The sequence below is a fragment of the Salmo trutta genome, chromosome 39 (assembly GCF_901001165.1).
Source record: "Salmo trutta chromosome 39, fSalTru1.1, whole genome shotgun sequence".
Lineage (NCBI taxonomy): Eukaryota > Metazoa > Chordata > Actinopteri > Salmoniformes > Salmonidae > Salmo > Salmo trutta.
This window is the reverse complement of record NC_042995.1, coordinates 13,541,538-13,556,927: the sequence shown is the minus strand read 5'-3', so window position 1 is coordinate 13,556,927 and position 15,390 is coordinate 13,541,538. Positions and strand designations below refer to the sequence as shown.

At 45.8% G+C, this 15,390-nt stretch overlaps 1 protein-coding gene across 3 annotated transcripts in view; it reads right to left on the bottom strand.

The window, feature by feature from the left end:
* Nucleotides 1-961: 961 nt before the first annotated feature.
* LOC115179617 (multidrug resistance-associated protein 4-like) overlaps nt 962-15,390 on the bottom strand; it is a 35,616-nt gene continuing 21,187 nt past the window's right edge. For all 3 annotated transcript variants that reach the window (XM_029741249.1, XM_029741251.1, XM_029741250.1), the window contains exons 9-29: nt 15,255-15,362; nt 15,053-15,142; nt 13,751-13,942; nt 13,546-13,640; nt 13,356-13,442; nt 12,719-12,815; nt 12,277-12,495; nt 12,021-12,143; nt 11,799-11,836; nt 11,587-11,693; nt 9,225-9,371; nt 6,799-6,878; nt 6,517-6,667; nt 6,148-6,378; nt 4,227-4,327; nt 3,479-3,826; nt 3,255-3,344; nt 2,957-3,129; nt 2,672-2,777; nt 2,010-2,144; nt 962-1,921 (exon numbers count right to left, since the gene is read on the bottom strand). In XM_029741249.1, coding sequence (XP_029597109.1) covers nt 1,850-1,921; nt 2,010-2,144; nt 2,672-2,777; nt 2,957-3,129; nt 3,255-3,344; nt 3,479-3,826; nt 4,227-4,327; nt 6,148-6,378; nt 6,517-6,667; nt 6,799-6,878; nt 9,225-9,371; nt 11,587-11,693; nt 11,799-11,836; nt 12,021-12,143; nt 12,277-12,495; nt 12,719-12,815; nt 13,356-13,442; nt 13,546-13,640; nt 13,751-13,942; nt 15,053-15,142; nt 15,255-15,362 — 2,790 coding nt within the window. In that variant the 3' untranslated portion in view covers nt 962-1,849. The remainder of the gene's footprint in view (nt 1,922-2,009; nt 2,145-2,671; nt 2,778-2,956; nt 3,130-3,254; nt 3,345-3,478; nt 3,827-4,226; nt 4,328-6,147; nt 6,379-6,516; nt 6,668-6,798; nt 6,879-9,224; nt 9,372-11,586; nt 11,694-11,798; nt 11,837-12,020; nt 12,144-12,276; nt 12,496-12,718; nt 12,816-13,355; nt 13,443-13,545; nt 13,641-13,750; nt 13,943-15,052; nt 15,143-15,254; nt 15,363-15,390) is intronic.

The window sequence follows — 15,390 nt, the reverse complement described above, 5'->3', positions numbered from 1 at the left end:
CATTGCCTTTCCATTTCATTTGCGCTATAGCGTGGAACTTCCGCCATATAGATTAAAGCCCCAGATCAACATTTATACAATTTGTAAAATCATCTCGTTGACATGGTGAAAGTCACAGGATTTATAAATGTGGTTTTCCTTATTGGATGTTCTGTCGAGGGCAGAAACAAAGGTGATTGTAAGTTCAGGAATAGGGGTTGGGGTAAGGTTAGAAAACAAACCACACAGATTTGACCTACTGGTCCCTGTACCAGTACCTATTTCATAGTGCCATCAGGGGGAGGCCACCACACTGGTTGTTTCACATATTTAAAGCTGTTCAGTCCATGAGTCATGTAGATTAGGAATGTTGGGTAATGTTGAAAGGCACATGCAGGATTGGAACTGGCAACCTAGCCTGTCACAACCCGTGTTTAACGCCCTCCATCCACCTCCAACCTGCCTCCCTAAAAGGCTGTTCTTTATTTGGCTCTCACAAGCTCTGCCCATTTGAGCTTTCGTCCTCCGAACAAGATCTGATAAGGAAAACGGCTGCATTTACAAAGGCAGCCCAATTTGGATATTTTTTCCAGGTCTGAAAAAGATCTGTTAGTTCAAAAGACCAATTAGTGGGAAAAATATCAGAATTAGGCTGCATGTCTAAACGCAGCCTACATGGCCTGTATATAATGCATCCTACCCACATTGCCCAAGGTTCTCTTAGATAATCATGAGTTACAATTATGCATTTAAATTCTTGATAAACCTGTGTATATTTGGTTTATCTGGAAATGTTAATGTCTATAAAGGTGGATAATGAAATATTGTGGAAAGAGGCTTACAAAATCATCCTAGGAAAATATGGTGTAAAATTGAGGAGCGATCATTTGTCCCTTTTTCTTTAGTCAATGCTGATAGTATTGACTCAAAGAAAAGCAACTACGTTTGCGTTGAAGACGTGACATAAGAAACAAGACTTAAGTTTGTATTAAAATGAAGTTTACATTTCACAGTTATTTTACAAACATCAATATATCTGAAACTTGTAAAAAAAGAGGTACTGTTGCTGTAGGTACATAAAAATAAGAACACCTTTGGGAAAACAATTACATCCACTACAAAAACAATGGAATCAAAATGTAGTTTAAAAAAAATCTAAGGTCTCTCCATACTGCCTCATTAGGAGATAAGTTTGTAGTTAAATACATTTTCACATTGATGGGTAGGTATTCCTGCTTTTAAATGATCTAGACTGTCCTTACAATCATCACTCATGCAAACAACGTGAGACATACATGGGTTACTCACTTTGGTCAAGATAAATCCCTTATAGCAATGACAGCATGTCTTTTCATGTGCCTACAATGGTGAAGTGTAATTTTCCGTTGCACGTATAGTATTTTAATACACACGCCAATTAGTTCCATTGCCTAGTAAAGTGATTGCATAGACAGTGCAGCATGTCAGGATAGTGTGCCCTGTGCAGTAAGGTAAATCAGTAGGAGTAGCAGCAGTTCAAATAGTAAAAGCTCAATCTCTGAAAATGCAATGCTACTTCCATTGTTGTAACACTATTCTCATGATTGTCAATTAAAGATGCAACACACACCAGCAAAGTGTTAATAAGGAAATACATTTTTGCTTCCTTACTTAAATAAATTATTTTTAAGTCCGTTCCATAAATATTTCCTGATTTTGCATGCAAACAACTTCCCAAAAAAATGACATTCAGTTTTTTTCCTTTTCACTAATTGATCTTTTGACCAATCAGCTCTGGTAAAGATCTGTGATTGGTCAAAAGAGAAATGAGTGAAAAGGAAAAAATATAAAATTGGGCAGATCTCTTTCTGCTCGTCAAGTCCCTGCACCGTCACACAACCGTCTCAAAGACCACTCCGTTGGCCATTTTTGGACCATGGCTGTTGCCGTTGTTCATATACGCCTGAATGAAAATATTGTTAATTGGTAAAGAAATCAAGTTAGTTTGAGAGAATGTGTATGCTGGGTTGGGATGCAGTGTCAGTGCTCACCTGTTTGGCTGATTCCAGCAGGGAAGCTGCCTCAGCCTTGCCCGTCTGCTGGACTATCCTGTAGAGGGCACTCTCCTGGTTCTGAAGAAGGACGTACGGCTCGTCAAACTCCTGAATCATACCAGCGCCTAGCACCTGAAGGCAGGGTCAAAAGTCAGTAAGTCAACTTGGCTAAAAAACTTTAGCTGACATGGCCTAGATGATCTGGACATTTATGACAAGTTACAAATGGCTCTCTAAGGTCTGCAATGACTTTCACGATGAGGAAAACTGCTGATACACTACCCAATTTCAAAATTGCACCTTGTGCATTCCACTACTACAACTTTCAGGATTAAGTTCAGACCGTTCCTTAATTTTTTGGGGTGGGGGGGGACCCCCCCCCGCCTACCCCTCAGGCGCTCCCCATAGTTTGGGAACCACTGATCTAGCGCTCTGTTTACAATAGAGTAACCTACTTCACTCTGCACTGACTGAATTACTCAGCACCTTCAGATTAGTGTAAACAGGGTAAACTCATTTCACACGATCTGAGATCAACCTGAACTAAAGTGAATAAAAGTACATCTCTCAACCTGCTCAGTCTCGTTTTTTATCTTTATATAAAATGATTGTGTGTGCGTGTGACAGATATACATCTATTTGATGGGAAGAGCTCTCACCAGAATGCGGTCGCTGTCTATGATGGTGTTGAGGCGGTGGGCGATGGTGAGAACGGTGCACTCCCTGAATTTGTCTCGTATCGTCTTCTGGATCAGCTCGTCTGTTCTACGGACACAGACAGACAAACAGTTCAGGAAAGACTCAACCATGATAAAGAAACACACACTTTGACTACAAGATGCCTCCCAGTCAAAGCATATCAGCTGCCTCTGCTGCTCAGCTCTAAAGGACAGACAGGAGGTCCTCCATGGCAGCACGTGTGTATGGGAGAGGCAGCTCTGTACCTGGGGTCCACGTTGGCCGTGGCCTCGTCGATGATGAGGATGCGGTTCTTCCTCAGGACGGCTCGGGCCAGACAGACCAGCTGCCTCTGACCCACACTGAAGTTGGAGCCCGACTCAGCCAGAACTGTCTCCATCTTATTGGGCAGCTCCTCCACCACAGACTTCAGCTGGACCTGGAGAGGAAACAGTTACTGGAGTAAGACCCTGATCAATGCCACCAAAAACACACATTAACCTGTATGTCAATGCGTGAGAGTATATCCCGTTACTGTATCAATAGGAGTCTGAGGAGCAGTACCTCTTGGAGAGCGTTCCACAGGTCCTCGTCTGTGTGCTGGCTGAAAGGGTCCAGGTTCTTCCTCATGGTGCCGGTGAAAAGCACAGGGTCCTGCAGAACAGAGGGGCCACAAACAGAAAAATGTAATAAGCTCTAACAGAGCCATATCTGAACTAGGAGCCTTTACTACATTCAGAAGGACTAAGGGACAGAGCAGCCACAGAAGACCCACCAACAGTAGCTACCTGAGGTATGATGGACATCTTCTGGCGCAGGTCATGAAGGCCGATCTCGGAGGTCAGAACTCCGTCAATGTAGATCCTGCCCTCTGGCTCTGCCAGGCGGAAGAGAGCCGATACCAGGGAGCTTTTCCCCGCACCCGTCCTGCCCACGATGCCAACCTTCTCTTTGGGCCTGAACATGGCCTTCATGTCCTTCAGGACCACCGGTCCGTCTGAGCTGTAGGAGAAGCTGACCCGGTCAAAGGTGATGAGGCCTTGGCTCGGCCACTCAGGAGGAGGACGCTTCTGGGTTTCCCAGGGTGCTTCACTCTCCAGCTCTGTGTACTCCACCACCCTCTCCACTGACGTCATCTGAGGACGGTAAATAAATAACCATGTCAATCAAACAAATCTGGTTCTAATCTCATTTACCAGCCTACTCTGAGACAGGGAACGTGGTTAACCTTGGTCTAATGCTAGTATGGCTTCTCAGCACTAAATTATAAAACTTTACAGAACTTCAATAATTCACACGCTACATTCTTAAGTGAGCTGTTTCAGCTGAACATTCCTGAATGACAGGATGCAACTAAAACCCTTTTGACTCTAATGAATCTTATTTCTACAGGTCATTGGCGCAGATCTCTGAGTTTGATTATTTCCCTGTGGAAATTCATTCCCAGGTAAAATCTTTCAGATACTATAAAAGGTCCTGGGCCTGTGGAGCTGGGGGAGGGACAATACCAGAGTTAGGACTTTGATGTGATCTTACCATGTTCTCCATCTCCGCACTCTGACGAATGGTCCATTGGAAGTTCCCAAGAAGGGTGACAGCGTAGGACAACACCAAACCCACAGCTCCCGCCTCCAGCCCTGATTAGAACATTTACTCAATTCATTGGCTACACAGCATGTCAACAACTAGAAGCCATGGATTACAGGCAACATCTGCATTGAGCTAAAGGCTAGAGCTGTCCCTTTCATGGAGCCGGACACTAATCCGTACGCTTACAAGAAATACCACAACAACCTCCATCGAGCCGTCAAAACAGCACTAAGATCGAATCCTCTGGCACTGGTCGGATGTGGCAGGGCTTGCAAACGATCACTGATTACAAAAGGGAAACCCAGCTGCGAGCTGTCCAGTGACGCAAGCCTACCAGACGGTCTAAATGCCTTCAAGGCAAGCAACACTGAATCATGCATGAGAGCACCAGCTGTTCCGGACGACTGATCACGCTCTCCGTAGCCGATGTGAGTAAGAACTTTAAACAGGTTAATATTCACAAGGCTGCAGGGCCAGACGGATTACCAGGACGCGTACTCTGCGCATGTGTGACCAGCTGGCAAGTGTCTTCACTGATATTTTCAACCTTTCCCTGATCTAGTCTGTAATACCTACATTTCAAGCAGACCACCATAATCCCTGTGCCCAAGAACACCAAGGTACCCTGTCTAAATGACCATATGAAATGTTCCATATGGACTGTCGTTTCTCTTTCCTTTTTTGGAGCTGTTCTTGCCATAATATGGACTTGGTCTTTTACCAAATAGGGCCATCTTCTGTATACCAGCCCTACCTTGTCACAACACAACTGATTGGCTAAAACGCATTAAGGAAAGAAATTACACAAATTAACATAAGAATGCACACCTGTTAATTGAAATGCATTCCTGGTGACTACCTCATGAAACCGGTTGAGAGAATGTGTGCAAAGCTGTCATCAAGGCAAAGGGTGGCTGTTTGATTTGTTTAACACTTTTTTGGTTACTACATGATTCCATATGTTATTTCATAGATTTGATGTCTTCACTATTATTCTACAATAATAGTTAAAATAAAGAAAAACCCTTGAATGAGTAGGTGTTCTAAAACTTTTGACAGGTAGTGTAGCTTGGATAACTGTTTGGCCCCAAGTGTAATACAAGTTGTAGCAAGGGAACAGGCAATGAGCCAAAGACTTTGAGCAGAAAGATTATCCAACCACATTCAATTTGTTTTATGTCATATTGATAAGGGAATTTATATGTTTAAGGTAATGACTAAAGAATTTCACCCTGAAACGTAATTATTAGATTATGTAACATGTATTATGAATAATTAGAGTGATAAACTTAAGTCCAATAAGGTTTGGTCGAGACTAGTAAGCGAGAGAAGTGTGTGTGTGTGTGTGTGTGTGTGTGTGTGTGTGTGTGTGTGTGTGTGTGTGTGTGTGTGACTAAGAAAATACAGAGGACAATTAAACTATTCATGACGTGACCTGGATAGAACTCTAAGAAACTTACGACAGGAAAGGGAGTCTTGTCAAGGTCCCTCTAATCTCGGGAGGATAGAACTGCCCGCTTGGTAGTGATAGACGAGGAATGCGGACTGTGGGGAAAGATACAGCCCACCTACTGTCTGTGTGTGCGTGGAAATAGGTGGGGGTGAGAGTTATGTCTTTTTATGTCTTTGCATTTTTTGACTTTAGAACGTTCTCTGAATAAACTGTACGGACCTTTTGCATAAACTGAGTCCTTGCCTAATTATTAAACCCAGGGTCTTACAAACCTCCGGGATTGGTCAAAGCTTAAATAATTGTTAGTTATCATCATTGGGATTGAAAATTCTCGTGACACATATGCAACCAACATTGATTTCTACCGTTGTGTAACAGCTTGTGTAATGAAGCCATAATAATTTATCCTCTTACCATCTCTGAGGAAGAGGCAGCCGAAGGCAGTGACAGTGACAAAGGCTGCGCAGATTCCATCCAGTCGTAGAGCGAACCATCGAGAGGTGACCAGGAACAGGAACCAGGACTCTGAGTGCAGATCCTGATGAGCGTCAAAGGTGTTCTGGAATCTCTCCTCGGCTCTGAAGGCTCGGATCGTCCACAGACCTTGGAGGGACGAGGACAGGTGGGAGAAGACAGGACTCCGAGCTGCAGAACACAGGAAATACATCAACTCACACACGCCTGCAGACACAAAAGGAAATCGTACACATTTAATAGAGAAAATGTACAATTATCATTTGTCCCTTGCCCCCCCTAACTGTCCCAATCAGTCCTGTCACTCACTGGTGGATTCCAGGCGTTTGACGTCCCGTGACGTCTGCAGGAAGTAGCGTCTCAGGAACAGGAATATGATGAGAAGAGGAACAACAGGGATGAGGATCCAGGGCATGACTGAGGCTGCCACCACCACTACGCCGATATTCTGCAGGATCGACTGTGGCAAGATTTGATACGCCCAGGAGACATGAAGAAAATATTTATGTAATATAGATACTGGATTGGGAAATCTATATCCTCCTGCCAAAATACATAGATGTTCCCCTCTAGGGCTATACACTAATTTACCTGACTGAAGTCAACAAAGGTATTAGGTAACATGGAATCCAGCTGGCTGATGTCCTTGGAGAACCTGTTGAGAATTCTTCCTGTGACAGAACAGGAGAAAGTAATCCACTGGGCAAAAACTGGTTAAATCAACATTGTTTGCTACGTCATTTCAACAAAAAAATTAAATGTGATGACATTTACTCAACGTGGAAAACTGATACGATTTTTAAAAAGTCATCACGTGCTAAGAATGCTATTTTTGGATGGCTATTCCCTATTGGAATTTGGCCTCTACAGTCGTGGCCAAAAGTTTTGAGAATGACACAAATATTAATTTTCACCAAGTCTGCTGCCTCATTTTGTATGATGGCAATTTGCATATACTCCAGAATGTTATGAAGAGTGATCAGATGAATTGCAAAGTCCCTCTTTGCCATGCAAATGAACTAAATCCCCCAAAAAACATTTCCACTGCATTTCAGCCCTGCCACAAAAGGACCAGCTGACATCATGTCAGTGATTCTCTCGTTAGCACAGGTGTGAGTGTTGACGAGGACAAGGCTGGAGATCACTCTGTCATGCTGATTGAGGTCGATTAACAGACCAGAAGCTTGGAATCATTGTTCTTCCTCTGTCATCCATGGTTACCTGCAAGGAAACACGTGCCGTCATCATTGCTCTGCACAAAAAGGGCTTCACAGGCAAGGATATTGCTGCCAGTAAGATTGCACCTAAATCAACCATTTATCGGATCATCAAGAACTTCTAGGAGAGCGGTTCAATTGTTGTGAAGAAGGCTTCAGGGCACCCAAGAAAGTCCAGCAAGCGCCAGGACCGTCTCCTAAAGTTGATTCAGCTGCGGGATCGGGGCACCGCCAGTACAGAGCTTGCTCAGGAATGGCAGCAGGCAGGTGTGAGTGCATCTGCACGCACAGTGAGGCAAAGACTTTTGGAGGATGGCCTGGTGTCAAGGGCAGCAAAGAAGCCACTTCTCTCCAAGAAAAACATCAGGGACAGACTGATATTCTGCAGAAGGTACAGGGATTGGACTGCTGGGGACTGGGGTAAAAGTCATTTTCTCTGATGAATCCCCTTTCCGATTATTTGGGGCATCCGGAAAAAAGCTTGTCCGGGAAGACAAGGTGAGCGCTACCATCAGTCCTGTGTCATGCCAACAGTAAAGCATCCTGAGACCATTCATGTGTGGGGTTGCTTCTCAGCCAAGGGAGTGGGCTCACTCACGATTTTGCCTAAGAACACAGCCATGAATAAAGAATGGTACCAACACATCCACCGAGAGCAACTTCTCCCAACCATCCAGGAACAGTTTGGTGACGAACAATGCCTTTTCCAGCATGATGGAGCACCTTGCCATAAGGCAAAAGTGATAACTAAGTGGCTCGGGGAACAAACCATTGATATTTTGGGTCCATGGCCAGGAAACTCCCCAGACCTTAATCCCATTGAGAACTTGTGGTCCATCCTCAAGAGGCGGGTGGACAAACAAAAACCCACAAATTCTGACAAACTCCAAGCATTGATTATGCAAGAATGGGCTGCCATCAGTCAGGATGTGGCCCAGAAGTTAATTGACAGCATGCCAGGGCGGATTGCAGAGGTCTTTAAAAAGTAGGGTCAACACTGCAAATATTGACTCTTTGCATGAACTTCATGTAATTGTCAATAAAAGCCTTTGACACTTATGCAATGCTTGTGATTATACTTCAGTATTCCATAGTAACATCTGACAAAAATATCTAAAGACACTGAGGCAGCAGACTTTGAAAATTAATATTTGTGTAATTCTCAACACTTCTGGCCACAACTGTAGGTACACTCTAAGGCCAGAGGTCACCGTAAATCAGGTCTTAGTTACTGGTATCTGGGCCCCTGGGGCATAAAAATCGACTATGGGTGTCCTAAGCAATTAAGACGTTTCAAATGTATTCAACCCCAAGGTCTCAGCCTTGATTTAATGCTTTGGCACGAGACACGGAAGGGTGAAACAGTGAATAGGTAAGGCACGAGTATTTAGTTCCGCCCTCTCCTCTGGAGGGGGAGAGATTTGCTGCGAACCTCTTAGAGGAATGTTTGTCTATTAAACCTTTTAAATATAGAAGTTGTTCGCCTTATATTTAGCATCTAGCATTTCTCCACAACTTGACCAGTTTAATTCCAAACAAATTTAAGGATTTTTTTTTTTTTTTCACCCAACTTTTAACCTAAATACAATGAGTGACATTTGTTTTTTTTCGTTGAATTCACGTTAGTTGACAACTCAACCAAATGTAAATCAAAACTAGATGTTGAAATGATGTCTGTTCTCTCACCCAACCAGTTTCAAAGCATTTTGGAGGTCAGGACTAAATTACAAGAAATTGTATTGTACTGAACAAGAAAAAGACAACACAAACAGATTCTATTTCATGCGAGGGGTTTCTCACCAATCGGGTTGACGTCAAAGAAGCGTACAGGTGTCCGGAGGATAGAGTTGAACATGCGGTTGTGCAGAGACTGAGCAGCTTTCACCAGCACATTGAACATCACCAGGCTCCTGGCAAAGCCAAAGATGACCGAGGCCAGAGTCAAACCTGAACACAGAGAAGGTGACTTGTCAACCGTTACACGATTTTTCCAAGCTTCCTCCCAGGTAAGGGGACAACCTCATACTTACTTGGAAAATATTCCCATTCTTTGAAGGGAGAAGTAAATATACAGTATGTTTAGGAATGCTCTTACAGGGCTCCGGGCAGCCGAGCGGAAATGGAGGAAAACTAGCCTCCCTGCGGACCTGGCATATTTTCACTCCCTCCTCTCTACATTTTCCTCCTCTGTTTCTGCTGCTAAAGCCCCTTTCTACCACTCTAACTTCCAAGAATCTGCCTCTAACCCTAGGAAGCTCTTTGCCAACCTCTCCTCCCTCCTGAATCCTCCTCCCCCTCCCCCACCCCCCTCTCTGCGGATGACTTCGTCAACCATTTTGAAAAGAAGGTCGACGACATCCGATCCTCGTTTGTTAAGTCAAACGACACCGCTGGTCCTGCTCACATTGCCCTACCCTATGCTTTGACCTCTTTCTCCCCTCTCTCTCCAGATGAAATCTTGCGTCTTGTGACGGCCGGCCGCCCAACAACCTGCCCGCTTGACCCTATCCCCTCCTCTCTTCTCCAGACCATTTCCGGAGACCTTCTCCCTTACCTCACCTCGCTCATCAACTCATCCTTGACCGCTGGCTACGTCCCTTCCGTCTTCAAGAGAGCGAGAGTTGCACCCCTTCTCAAAAAACCTACACTCGATCCCTCCGATGTCAACAACTACAGACCAGTATCCCTTCTTTCTTTTCTCTCCAAAACTCTTGAACGTGCCGTCCTTGGCCAGCTCTCCTGCTATCTCTCTCAGAATGACCTTCTCGATCCAAATCAGTCAGGTTTCAAGGCTGGTCATTCTACTGAGACTGCTCTTCTCTGTGTCACGGAGGCTGTCCGCACTGCTAAAGCTAACTCTCTCTCTTCTGCCCTCATCCTTCTAGACCTATCTGCTGCCTTTGATACTGTGAACCATCAGATCCTCCTCTCCACCCTCTCCGAGTTGGGTATCTCCGGCGCGGCTCACTCTTGGATTGCGGCCTACCTGACAGGTCGCTCCTACCAGGTGGCGTGGCGAGAATCTGTCTCCGCACCACGTGCTCTCACCACTGGTGTCCCCCAGGGCTCAGTTCTAGGCCCTCTCCTATTCTCGCTATACACCAAGTCACTTGGCTCTGTCATATCCTCACATGGTCTCTCCTATCATTGCTACGCAGACGACACACAATTAATCTTCTCCTTTCCCCCTTCTAATAACCAGGTGGCGAATCGCATCTCTGCATGTCTGGCAGACATACCAGTGTGGATGACGGATCACCACCTCAAGCTGGACCTCGGCAAGACGGAGCTGCTCTTCCTCCCGGGGAAGGACTGCCCTTTCCATGATCTTGCCATCACGGTGGACAACTCCATTGTGTCCTCCTCCCAGAGTGCTAAGAGCCTCGGCGTGACCCTGGACAACACCCTGTCGTTCTCTGCTAACATCAAGGCGGTGACCCGATCCTGTAGGTTCATGCTATACAACATTCGCAGAGTACGACCCTGCCTTACACAGGAAGCGGCGCAGGGCCTAATCTAGGCACTTGTCATCTCCCATCTGGATTACTGCAACTCCCTGTTGGCGGGGCTCCCTGCCTGTGCCATTAAACCCCTACAACTCATCCAGAACGCCGCAGCCCATCTGGTGTTCAACCTTCCCAAGTTCTCTCACGTCACCCCGCTCCTCCGCACACTCCACTGGCTTCCTGTTGAAGCTCGCATCTGCTACAAGACCATGGTGCTTGCCTACGGAGCTGTGAGGGGAACGGCACCTCCATACCTTCAGGCTCTGATCAGGCCCTACACCCAAAGAAGGGCACTGCGTTCATCCACCTCTGGCCTGCTGGCCCCCCTACCTCTGCGCAAGCACAGTTCCCGCTCAGCCCAGTCAAAACTGTTCGCTGCTCTGGCACCCCAATGGTGGAACAAGCTCCCTCATGACGCCAGGACAGCGGAGTCAATCACCACCTTCCGTAGACACCTGAAACCCCCCCTCTTTAAGGAATACCTGGGATAGGATATAGTAATCCTTCTAACCCACCCCCCCCAAAAAAAAGATATAGATGTACTATTGTAAAGTGGTTGTTCCACTGGATATCTTAAGGTGAATGCACCAATTTGTAAGTCGCTCTGAATAAGAGCGTCTGCTAAATGACGTAAATGTAAATGTTCTTCTGTATACCTGCATAAATGCCCATGTAGAAACCGAGGTCCAATTCTTGAGTGATGTTGAGGCCATTTTGGACAATCACAGTGCCATTAATATTGAGTTTCTCCTGCTCTCCAGCCCTGTCAATCAAACAGTCAGTGTTGTTATTTGAACATTCACATTGCTATGGTCCAACTGAACTGTGAGACAAATAATGTACTACTGTAACAACAGATGCTTCTCACCAATAGGCCAGCCACCAGTCCTGAAGAACGTACGCTACCTGTGGGTGGCAAATTATATTATAGTTGGTTAGATCATTGCAATATCATTGGTTCCAATGCCTTGATCTGTTCAGAGTTAAATTTTGCACGCATCTATCAGAAGTCAAAATGCTGGTATTTACTGTAGATGCTAGAAGGTAGAATGGTGACATTCACTGCCTGACATTCTGGATGTGTTAATACCTCCGCGATGAGACTGAGGAGGACTGTGCCCAGCATAACCAGGATGCTGGCTCCTGCGTTTAAGTACTTGAAGTAGAGGCTGGCGCCGATGTTGCCTTCCGATCGACTCTCCTCTGCTATTGTCTGGACAGGGAGGAGACATGGGCATAATACCCTGTTAACTAAAGGAGGGACAACCTGGGACACTTTAGAATGAAAATCCTCCTTGTGACTGTATATAAGGGCTTGAAAGGAGGTGGGTGGGGTTTGGACCCACCGAAAGCTGTTCAGCTCCATCTTTAACAGAGTGCATGGAGGAGGTGTGGGAGACCTCTGAATTCTGGGAGGAAATTGAGTTCTGGGAAAAGGCGTGTTTGACCACTGAGTGATTGTTGTTGGTTTGTGGCTCCTCCTCCTCGTCCCTCTTCAGCAGGGAGGTGAAGTTAACCCCAGAGTGCTGCAGCTCGGAGTATGTCCCCCTCGCCACCACGTGACCCTGACACACACACACACACACACACACACGTCACACCCTGCCGAACGTCTGGTCTGTATTCACATGTAAATGCATATGCCTTTGGGTGAACTATTCCTTTCATAAAGATTGACAGCAGACATGTTATGTGCTCAGCAAAGTAAAAACGTAAGCAGAAATGCACCTGGGGTCATACGTAGGTTACAAAGCATATGTAGAATGTTAAATTCTGCCAGGAACACACCTCCTTGAGGACGAGGATCTGGTCGACTGCTTGGAGGTACTGCAACTGGTGGGTGACCAGGATGCGGGGCTTATTCTTCAGAATACCACAGATACACCTGGACATACAGACACATGGAGAGAGACCGACACAGACAGTTTAAGTGCAGTTTCACACTGCTGGTGAAGGCCTAAGGGCCTGTTCTAACGTCAGAGAATCCACATGACCCTGAACATCCATTAACTTGTAAATGCTATACAAAAACCCATTCCTGCCCTAAAGAAGCAGCCAGTAAGTAGACCTAATCTGAGTCTGGGAAGAATGTAGTTCAGTTGTACTAAAGGATAGTGGGGTTAGTTGAGCCAAAGGGTTAGTTGAGCCACCCTTTGTTTCTAGGAAACCATATGCAAAATGAATCATGTCACCAAATATTTAGGAAGAGGTCATCATTTCATAGTTGCACCACACCTCCTCAAATCATCTTGCTGCTCAATGTGTAAATGCATATTTTTAAACTGTAGTGCGTTGTAAATGGGTCAAACTTTGAGCTGCTATTTTGTCTCTCTTGTAAAGTAATTATTTATCTCAATGGGACGAGTCCGGTAAAATAAAGGTAAAAGAAATACAACCTGTTTAGCTGAAACTGTGGTTCACTCACTGTTCAAACAGGTGTCTCCCGACCTCAGCATCCACAGCACTTAGAGGGTCGTCCAGCAGGTAGATATCAGCATCCTGGTACACAGCCCTGAGACACAACAAGGCTTTCAGATAGAGACTGGAGGATATTCATCTATAGAATGTACCTCAACTCATTTCTACTCTGGTATGAAGTGGAGCTGTGGTCTTACCGGGCCAGGTTCACTCTAGCTTTCTGTCCCCCACTGAGGGTGGCTCCTCTGTCCCCTATCACTGTCAGGTCCCCGTCTGGCAGCAGCTCCATGTCCTGAACACAGAAGGGACGACAGAGACGACAGGGGCTAACAGTCAGAACACAAAACCATTGCAAAGCTCCCAGTGTTAAATATCATGAGAGCTCCATTCAGTGTGTCTTACCCTCTTGAGGGCGCAGGCTCTCAGGACCTTCTCATACTTCTGAGGATGGAGCTCTTTGCCAAACAGGATGTTGCTGCGGATGGTTCCAGGGAACACCCAGGGCTGCTGGGAGGTGTAGGTCAGCTGACCTTTGACCCTCAACACCCCCTTGTCGTGCGGCAGCTCCCCCAGGATGGCGCTGAGCAGAGAGGACTGTGGGAGATAGGCTGGTAAACATGTGAGCTGGCTTACTACATATTTTACCATATATATATATATATATACACACACACTACAAGACCAAAAGTATTCTGACACCTGCTCGTCCAAATTCATGGGTATTAATATGGAGTTGGTGCCCCCCTTTGCTGCTATAACAGCCTCCACTCTTCTGTGAAGGCTTTCCACTAGATACTGGGGACTTGCTTCCATTCAGCCTCAAGAGCATTAGTGATGTTGTGCGATTAGGCCTGGCTCACAGTTGGTGTTCCAATTCCTCCCAAAGGTGTTCGATGGGGTTGAGGTCAGGGCTCTGTACAAGCTTGACAAGTTCTTCCACAGCGATCTTGACAAACAATTTCTGTATGGACCTCGCTTTGTGCACGTGGGCAGTGTCATGCGTGGGCAGTGTCATGCATTGACATTATGCATTGGGGCAGGTAGCGTTCTCCTGGCATCCGTCAAACCCAGATTCGTCTGTCGGACTGCCAGATGGTGAAGTGTGTTTCCACTGCTCCAGAGTCCAATGGCGGCGAGCTTTACTACACCACTCCAGCCAACACTTGGCATTGCGCATGGTGATTTTAGGCTTGCGTGCAGCTGCTCGGCCATGGAAATCCATTTCATGAAGCTCCCGATGAACAGTTCTTGTGTTGACGTTGCTTCCAGAGGCAGTTTGGAACGCGGTAGTGAGTGTTGCAACCGAGGACAGAATTTAAAAACATTTTTTTTACACGTCTCGCTTCAGCACTCGCCTGTCCCATTCTGTGAGCTTGTGTGGCCAACCACTTCGCAGCTGAGCCATTGTTGCTCCTAGACGTTTCCACTTCACAATAACAGCACTTAGTTGTCCGGGACAGCTCTAGCAGGGCAGAAATTTGACGAACTGACATCCTATGACGGTGCCACGTTGAAAGTCACAGAGCTCTTCAGTAAGACCATTCTACTGCCAATGTTTGTCTATGGAGATTACATGGCTGTGTGCTGGATCTTATACACCTGTCAGCAACGGGTGTGGCTAAAATAGCCGAATCAACTAATTTGAAGGGGTGTTCACATACTTTTGTATATATAGTGTACTATGTACTGTGCATGACCTCTGACCTTTCCAGACCCCACAGGTCCAATGACAGCAACAAGCTGCTCCGACTTCACTGTGAGTGACAGGTTCTGGAGAGATGGGGTGTCCAGACACTGTGGAGAGAGAGAGAAATTACATTTCATAGCAATACATGAAACTACCACACAGGACAGGCGTCTTCTTGTTTTGTATATCAACATTTGGACATTCAACCAGAATACTCACCTTGTCCCAGTAGCAAATTAAGTCCTTGATCTCAACAGAGGCGTCTTTCTTTTCCTCCAGGGTGAATCTCATGTTGGGTCTCTCAATCTCATCCAACAGAAGGAAATTCTGTGGGTCAACAGAGAGATGATGCAGC